The sequence below is a fragment of the Gigantopelta aegis genome, chromosome 5 (assembly GCF_016097555.1).
Source record: "Gigantopelta aegis isolate Gae_Host chromosome 5, Gae_host_genome, whole genome shotgun sequence".
In the NCBI taxonomy this organism is placed as follows: Eukaryota; Metazoa; Mollusca; class Gastropoda; order Neomphalida; family Peltospiridae; genus Gigantopelta; species Gigantopelta aegis.
Window position 1 is genome coordinate 13,801,012 of NC_054703.1, and position 10,000 is coordinate 13,811,011.

At 34.5% G+C, this 10,000-nt stretch overlaps 1 protein-coding gene across 8 annotated transcripts in view; it reads right to left on the reverse strand.

The window, feature by feature from the left end:
- The window catches only part of LOC121373278 (multiple epidermal growth factor-like domains protein 11), a 97,131-nt gene that overhangs the window by 5,493 nt on the left and 81,638 nt on the right, over window positions 1-10,000 (reverse strand). For 5 of the 8 annotated variants that reach the window (XM_041499799.1, XM_041499801.1, XM_041499802.1 and 2 more), the window contains one exon: window positions 4,242-4,388. In XM_041499799.1, the coding sequence (XP_041355733.1) occupies window positions 4,242-4,388 (147 nt within the window). Of the gene's footprint in view, window positions 1-4,241; window positions 4,389-8,320; window positions 8,335-9,369; window positions 9,402-10,000 lie in introns of those variants that run through there. The other 3 variants (XM_041499806.1, XM_041499804.1, XM_041499805.1) reach the window with 3 other exon arrangements.

Genomic DNA, 10,000 nt, shown 5'->3' on the forward strand with positions numbered 1-10,000 from the left:
AGCACGATTTTTGACTAGGTCCACAAACTCTTCTTTCACTATGTTGTAACGTTATCCAAATGAGTCACAGGTTTGTAGATTAACTAAACTTAGTGTCTATTTTCTATGGGTTAAAAGTAGGGCCTGCGCTTTCAATCATAATGACCATGTATAAAGAGGATTAAAAAAAATTGATAATACATTTTTTCACAAATTGGATCTACGTGTCTTCTGAAATCCTGTCGTGACAGATTATAAACAGAAATAGCAAATCTGCTAAAAGCAAATTTACGCATTTCTGTTTTAATTTAAAAAAAACCCACTGTAGTTAATAAGTTAACATGCAAATCAATATGTGCTTTCTAAATAAACGCCATGTTTTTACTGTATTCAAATTAAAACAAAATATCAGTATTTGTTTCTAATCAGACATGGAATGACAACAATATATGTAAGTGACGTGGAGATAGATCAAAATATATTTAATATATGAAATAAAACAGCCACTTTTTACTGTATTCAAATAAAAAAATAAAAAAAACTTCTAATCACACATGGAATAACAAAAATATATGTAATTGACTTGGAGATAGATAAAAACAATATTTACTACATAAAATGAAACAACTATGTTTTTACTGTATTCAAATGAATAAATATGAAAGTATTATCTTCTAATCAAACATGGAATTACAAAAATATATGTAATTGACTTGAAGATTTTATATATATATATATATATAAAGGTTTAATACATAAAATCAAAGAGCCATGTTTTTACTATATTCAGATTAATAAATATAAACGTATTAACTTATAATCCCCTCATTAGATCGAGATTACGTTATTAGTAGGCCCTTGGCACTAAATTTTTACATACGCATACATGGGACTCGCGTATTAACACAGAAATGCTTCCATGTATTATTTTCATCCAGAAGAAAACCCACCATAGCCAAAAACAATAACCCTTCACCCAAAACTCCCCCCACCACCACCCCCCCCCAACAAAACAAAACAAAACAAATAAAACAAAAACTAAAATAAAAAACCCTACCGTATATCTCTAGTGAAATCATTTTAATTTTCCACGAGCTGTAGTGAGTTTAATATCATAACAGTAACAGAATTTGAGGTCGTGAGCAATTTCGGTTGAACATAAATGTTTTACACAAACCTATTACTTTGATACAAATCAATTGCAATGTATTATGAACCGCATGGACAATAGCATGTATTGTTATCCATCTGATTAAAATGTTTCATGAGACACATTCAACTAGGATGCGTTATCTCCCATTGCGCTTTTCTATGACGTCACAAGCTATTGTCAGATTTCGTCCCTCGTGAACCAAATTTCATTTGTCAGATTACAATCGTTCCACGTGGGACATGAGAGGCGTGTTTGATATACTGTAATTATCACTGAACCAAATTATCATTTTGTTTATTAAATTGAAATGAACAAACAAAAAATGTAGGATTTAATTTAGATATCCAATAAGCCATTATCAAGGGCGTCAACAGGAATATTTAATTAATGGGGTTCGATTTCAAACGAACGAGTACATTTTGTTGATAATATTTTTTTTTTGGTCAAAAATAAAAGAGAAAAAAAACAAAAAACAAAAAAAAAAAACTGTAAAAAAACAAATCTGTAAAAAAAAAAATCGCTGCCACGGGGTTCAAATAGCACCGCATCCCTGAACACTCTCGCTCTCTCCCAAACCCCCCACCCCCCCCACCCCCCCCCCCCCCCAACCCGACACATCTCAATTTGACTGCTTAACCTAATGGACCATCCGTCCCAGTCCCTTTTCCATGGAAAATCATAGAAATAGTAAATATCTAGTTTTTTAGAGGTGTGAAACGGACACCATATATTGCGCTGAAAAACGCAATGTAAAGGCTCATATATATATATATATATATATATATATATATATATATATATATATATATATATATATATATATATATATTATAGATATATATATATATATATATACTGCATGCGGCGTGTGCGTGCGGTTCGGTTAACGAAAATCGAAATACATTAGTTTTAATGGATGCATGCGATATGTGCGTCTCCAAAACGTATGCGGCTACCCGCAATGAAATAATTGAATATGGTGGAAATGCCCAAAACACAAGTCACAGACGCAACAGACATTCTATATGAGCAGTAACTAAAACGTGGGTATGATATATCACAATCTAATTAAAATTAGCTCCACTATTACATGTGGATCTAACACCAGCCTGTTGGAGCTCATGTCCACCAATCAAAACCTTACTTGCAGAATCCTGCCAGTGATTTAAAAATAATTTGAAAACATTCCGAATTATCCTGAGGGTATACGACATGTTTCGTGTGAATTACGAATGCCTTAAAACATGTTTTATTTTATAAAATAAATAATTTTTAATGTAAAACTGAAGACTGATTTAGTGTTGTTGTTTTTTATAAATAAATATTTGTTAATGTAAAATAGAAGACTGATAACGTATTGGTATGGTTCGCTGTACTGCGGCCACTAAAATAGACTCGCCCGATATTTTTAGAATTTGTATGCTCCCAAATAACGTTATAAAAGGCGAAGTGTGATTGGTCAATATTTAAATTATTATTTACAGACGAAATGTTACCTGGACATTGTTAGTTAGTTTTAAATCACTGGCAGGATTCTGCAAGTAAGGTTTTGATTGGTGGACATGAGCTCCAACTGGCTGGTGTTAGATCCACATGTAATAGTGGAGGTAATTTTAATTAGGTTGGATATATAACAACCTTTACAGAGTGAGATACAGACAAATCAATGTGTGAAAGCAATGAATATAAGGTGTACACAGAATTGTGGGTAAAGATAGTGTAGAGGTGTTAAGAAAACAATTTTTTTTTAAAATTAACAATCAACAATTAACAAAATTCAAGTGTTGAATACCTTCAACTTTGTTTCAGTTAACCCGTCTAATAAACAGTTTTATTTATTTATTTTAAAATAAAAATTAATTTATTGAAATTAACATTGCTTAATAGTTTCTAATTCTCTGTGGGGAAAAACGAGAGCAGGGACAGCTCGGGGTGGGTATTGTAAACATAGGCTACAAATTAATCACACAGCACGATTTTAATTATATATACCATAAATTGTACAGTGAAAAGTTGTTTTATTCCATTTATTGTGGGTTTTGTTTTTATCGTATTAACAGTTAAAGCGGAGTAAGTGGATTTTTAGCATGGCCAGTGAATTTTCAAATGCTAGAACTGAAGGGGTAGGAAACGGTAAGGTGGGATAGGAAAGGGTAGGGTGGAGGTACCTATAGTTTGGTAGCGTATGTATAGTCGGATAGTGCATACATGCTTGGGTTGGGATGGGTATGGTAGGTAGGTATAACCGATATTAAAGTGCTTCCTTAATCGGTATTAACAATAATCTCTGTTGTCATTGAAAGAAAGACATAGATAACAGAATCTAGATTTTGCAAATTTAGGAAGCAACTTAAAACTATAGCAGGCAAACGAGAGTGGAGAATGCATTCTTATGCGGTGAAAAAAAAATGTCAACGATCCATTTGCCTTGATTATCTAACTGTATCTATGCACAGTGGGATGAGAAGCAAGACCACTACACCTACGTCTCTCTAACCACTAGCAACCAATGATTAAGCCGCTGTCCTGGACAGACATTCCGATTAACTGGGTATGCCCAGGGCATCAAAAGCCTTAGACATAATCACGAAAATCGAATTAAAAATAATTTATGAACTAAGCTTTGATACATTTTAAATATATCTATATTGTTATGATTTCGGTGTGTAAAAGCATTTGTCCATGGAAATATTATATAATTCGAAAAAGACATCACTATCGCCATAACCCATATCATTATCATCATTATCATCATCATAATCATCATCATCATCTTCATCATTACCATGACATTCTACAATTACCTTGATCATAATCACCATCACCATCATAATCATCATAATCATCACCATCACCATTGCATACAACCACCACCCTCATAATCACAATCATCATCATCATAATCATTGTCACCACCACCATTACCATTGCATACAACCACCACCCTCACAATACTAATACTAATACTAATACTAATAATCATCATTATCACCATCACCATCACTATAACCTCCATCACCATCACTATCGCAAACATCATCAACATCATATCATCATCGCCATCATAATCAACACTATGGTGCATCAGACTAAGCATTGTCTAACATACATTCCGTTCCTTGTCCTTCACCAGACACTGGTCTCGGGGTGTCGTACTGTGAACTGTCTGTACCCAGACTGGTGTGTCCCGCGACAAACATTAGCTGCTTGCCGTCCACCTTGGGGTTATAAGGACGATCCTGGTCACCCGTCGCACCTGAAGACAAGGGAGTTAACTGCATACACGAGACAAACACAGGCAAGCATGCGGTCAGACCTCACACCAACACAAACTATTACTAGGACAAACTAGTTTAGCAATTTGGTAAAGAAAGAAATGTTTTATTTAACTACGAACTCAACACATTTTATTTACGGTTATATGGCGTCAGGCATATTGTTAAAGACCAGACAGATTTTGAGAGGAAACCCGCTGTCGCCACTACATGGGCTACTCTTTCTGATTAGCAGCAAGGGATCTTTTATTTGCGCTTCCCACAAGCAAGATAGCACAAACCATGGCCTTTGTTGAACCAGTTATGGATCACTGGTCGGTGCAAGTTGTTTAGACCTACCCATTGAGCCTTGCAATTGGAGCACTCACTCAGGGTTTGGAGTCGGTATCTGGATTAAAAATCCCATGCCTCGACTGGGATTCGAACCCAGTACCTACCAGCATGTAGACCGATGGCCTAACCACGACGCCAACGAGGCCGGTCAATTTGGTAAATGCATGTTTAAATAAAACTGAAAATTCAAACTGAAATCAAGATGCTGGATTTAGCTGATGTATCAGTTTTCAGTGTAAAGCAACAGCAGATTTGTAATACACAGCGAAATGCGTAACTCAATGAATGTATCTGAAAAAACCCAAGGAAGCTGTACAAAATTGCTAAACTGTTTTTGTTTTTATATATTAAATACAGTTATTGAACAGCTATTTTGACCATAAAGGTCATTCTTGAGACCTGAAACATACACGTATGTTATATTAAATGCTGTTAATGTCGGATCCAGTCTCGGACAGACATAAGGTTGTAAAATGATGTAATATTTCCAGGAATTTTGGAAACTTTCCAGGGACTTTTCAATGGGCCGGGCATTACGGAAATTCTCAATTAAATGACAGATTAATGATTTTGTTAAACATTAAAATAACTTCAAAAACAAAAGAAAGAAATCAAATTCAGTAACAAAACTAACATCAACCTAAATGATATTACTAAGGACACTAGTAGTTTGTTTAAATACAATTCCTTAATGTTATTAAGCATGGAACTAAGTATTTCAATGGAATACTATAGAGTTTTCCTCAGTATAAATAACATAATGATATATTTAAATTGTTTAATTCCAAATATAAGGACACTTTATATGAGTGTCAGAAATCATGGGAGCGTAATTTTCTTACTTTCGAATAATGAATAATTATTGTTTCAAAAATATATATTGGAAGGGATTGTTGACACAAATGTAATTTATTTAAGGAATTTAAAAGCTAATAAAAAGTTTTTTTATTCAGTTAAATGTCATTGTAAACTGATGGCGAATGTGTTCTGTATTGTGATTGGTTAATTACATTATTTTCCCGGGATCAAATGAAAATAACACCAGGAAAGCTAATGACGTCATTAGAAAGTGACGTCATTAGCAATTGGAACAGGCGAATTTGACGATTCAAGGGTCTACAGTTAGATTGTAGCCAGGTATTTTTTTCAAGAAATACAAAATATGTAGTTAGTTAGAAAACCGATTCAGTTTACAATGGACATAACCATACTGAGTTTGCGGGTGTTATTGTGTATTTACTGCCCTCAAATGTCATTCTATAGTTATCTCCCTACTGTAGTTGCCATTTAAAACATTTATCTAATATTATTATTCCAGTCAAATGGAGCTGGAAAACAGGCATTACATTGTGTAGCCTACAATAAACAATAAATCCTTAGACGTTATATTAAAATACTTATGTCCATCATGTTTCTGCCTTACTTATAGCGTAGAGTACCCTAATTAAAAAATAATGTATGCGATTAATATCAGCATTTGATTTTGTTTTCAAAAGTTCCAGAAAGTTCCTCCAAAATACCAGTAAATTCAAATAAATCACAAATGTTCCCACTGGAAAGTTTCCACTCTGAAAAAGCCCGGGACTTTTACAACCATAGGTCTGATGTCAGACTGTGTGTCCTTCAGACTTTACGTCACCAAGAATATATATTTTCCATTAGCTTTGACCCAGTTTTGGCCAGCTAGTTTGACCCAGTTTTGGCCAGCTAATTTGACCCAAATACATGCTTGTTTATAAACGTCTGTAAGGTAGGTATATGTTTGCGCATGCGCTTAATGCCGTCACCAAAGACACATTACTCATTCCATGACGTGATACTGATACCAATAACATGCACCGCGATTGGCCAAGTAAAAATATGCTTGAAATAATTCAAAAATGGGAAATTAACACTGCATAAGGTATTAAAGGGACAAAATCTCACCCATGGTAGGCTGATCTGCAATTTGTATTAATACCATGACTATGTTTTATTGTGTAGAATTTGTTGGGGTTTTTGGTCTTTTTTATCTTTTATTTATTTTTTTTAATTATCAGTATTATTACTTTTTGGAGTGTTTTGTGTTTTGTGTTTTTTGTTTTGTGTTTTTGTTTTTATTTTGTGTTTTGTTTTGTGGGGTTTTAAAATTATTATTATTATCATAATTTGTTGTATTCTTGGAGGGTTTTTTTGTGTGGGTTTATTATTTTTTGGGGGGAGGAGGTTGGTTATTTATTGTTGTTGTTTTGTCGTTGTATTTTGGGGGATTTTTTTGGAGAAGGATATTTATTTTGCTTTTGTTTTGTTTTTAGGGGAGATTGTTCGTTGTTCGGTTTATTAAATTATTGTTTCCCACGAAGGCATCTCCAGCCATGTGTTTCTGTGTTGTTTGAATCATTGATCCTTTTAAGTGCATTACTGTGTAAATTGAACATCACAACACACGTGCTGAGACCTCATATTGATTATAGTATTAGTACAATGCAAGATTAGCTGCATACATTTTTGACAAAAAAAAGTTTGATACTAGTCTATTTTATTTTTTTCAAAACCAGAAAAATGTAGGTCAAGAGACAAATGAAATGCTTTTATACCAAGTTTGATCTCAGTAACAACGAACAAATGAACTTTATTCTGACAGCCAAAAATGGCAGCGTACTTGAACATTAATTTGATATTAGTATGACAGTAAATTAAAGAAATTAAGAATGAAAGAAAGAAATGTTTTATTTAACGACGCACTCAACACATTTTATTTTACGGTTATATGGCGTCGGACATATGGTTAAGGACAACACAGATGTTGAAAGGAAACCCGCTGTCGCCACTACATGAGCTACTCTTTCCGATTAGCAGCAAGGGATATTTTATTTGCGCTTCCCACAGGCAGGATAGCACAAACCATGGCCTTTGTTGAACCAGTTATGAATCACCGGTTGGTGCAAGTGGTTTACACCTACCCATTGAGCATTGCGGAGCACTCAGTCAGGGTTTGGAGTCGGTATCTGGATTAAAAATCCCATGCCTCGACTGGGATCCGAACCCAGTACCTACCAGCCTGTAGATCGATGGCCTAACCACTACGCCACCGAGGCCGGTCAAATTAAGAATAAATGACAAAACATATTTTAAAGACATATTACTTTTTCCCAGAGCATGCATATCTTTCAAGCACTTACATGCAATTTTCGCAATTGCAACGATGAATGAAAAAAACAGCTGTTTAGTAAAACAAAACAAAAATGTAATTTAAAAAAAAAACAAAAAAAAAAACAACATCGACTATTTCGGATAAAATTTCAACCATGGGTGAGAATTTTTTTTTAAATGTCTTTTTAAAAAAATTACTGGTTAAAAATAAAACATCTTTTATTAATGGATTATGTTTTGTGTATGCCAATTTAATATTCGTGGTAGAAAAAAAAGAGCAAACTTGGCCAATACGTATTTTTATATTACGGGCCGAATTTACGATGGTTGTTTTTTGTTACACACAGGTGTTTAGACATTGTAAATATAGATATATATATATGCGTGTAAGACAAAACCAGGTATTGTAAATTCGGCCCTACTTCTCTCTTTCTGAACTAAGCCTTACTTGATATCTAAATCCTGAAAACAAAGAAAAGGAAGGTTTGCTTTAACGTCACCCCAGCACATTGTCGACCAGAAGCTATCAGTAGCTACCAGACCCCCCCCCCCCCCCCCCCCCCCCACACACACACTCCCACCGAACCCCACGATTAGTCCAGTGGTAAAGCACTCGCCGGATGCGCAGTCGATCTATGGTCGATCCCCGTCGATTCCTAGTTCCAACCAGTGTACCGCGACTGATATATCAAAGGCCGTCATATGTGCTATCCTGTATGTGGGATGGTTCATATAAAAGATCCCGTGTTATTAATGGGAACATGTAGCGGGTTTCTTCTCGATGACTATGTAAAAAAAAAACCCCCACAAATGACTAACATCCAATAGCAGATTATTAACAAATCAATGTGCTGTAGAGGTGTCGTTAAAAAAAGTCATGAATTTGCTACCATTGAACAAATATATTTTGTTTAACGACACCACTAAAGCACATTGATTGATTAATCACGGCCAAACATTTGATAATTTTGACATGTAGTCTGCAAAGGATACACGCTACATTTTCTATTAGCAAAAAGGTTTTTTTTCAATATGCATTTTCCCCACAGGATAGCACATACCACGGCCTTTGACATGCCAGTTACGAGGCGATAGTAGAGGCGGTGAGGAATCCAATTAGGCCACCGACTAGATTCGATTTTACGACCCAAGCACGTCAGGTGAGCGCTCTATCCACTGAACTAAACTAGACAGGGTAACACATACCACATACCTTGTTATACCAGACGATATAAAGAAAATAAATTAGTGATCGTTTTGTATATATATATATTAGTTGTGACACAGACTAACTAATAACTAGCAAGGTGCATACTAATTATATATACTGTGTAATCCAATGAGTTTTAAGATGATTACAAGATATCAAAAAGTAAAAATAAAAACAGATTAGTTAACGCTAGTAATAAGAATTGCATAGACTTCGAAAGCAAAACTTGTTATTTTTAATTAGATTGCCTAAAATAGCATTTTCTTATGAACAAATTGAGTCCAAACCTTTTAATTTTCAAATTAATTAGTTTAGTTTCCTGTAAAATTAAAACAGTACAGAATAAATACAGTTTGTGGTTTTTTAAACCAAAGAGTGTTTCGAGTTAAAGGAACAGACTCTAGTTTGTAAAGACTGTGACATATTTTCACCTAGACCCAAGTTTAAATAGGCACTAAGTATGGTTAATTTACAAACCATTAATACATTTGGATACAACAGAGTGACACAAGAGTCTGTGCCATTGAAATACCCCTAAACATAGACCAAAAGACGACTCCATAACCGTTACTTCTCATACTCGCGTGCGTTTTTGGAGAAAGAAAAAAATACGAAAAATTAATTTTGTGGTATTAGAAACACCAGAATCACCAGAAGCACTTCGGTTGTTCGAAAATGGATATTCTAAAGAATAAACTATATTGTAATGTTTGATTTCAGTTATCAGAAACAGCTCTAATAGTGAAACATATGTCGTAGTCTTTAAAAACCTAAGGTATGTTCCTTTAAGAGTAGATGTCTAGGTGAGCGCTTTAGTTGGTTTTAAACTTTCATTGCAGTTTAATCTACTTCAAACTGGTACCTGCACACATTGGAACAAATAGCAAAAGTTAGGAGGGCTAGGCCTTAGCCCCACCC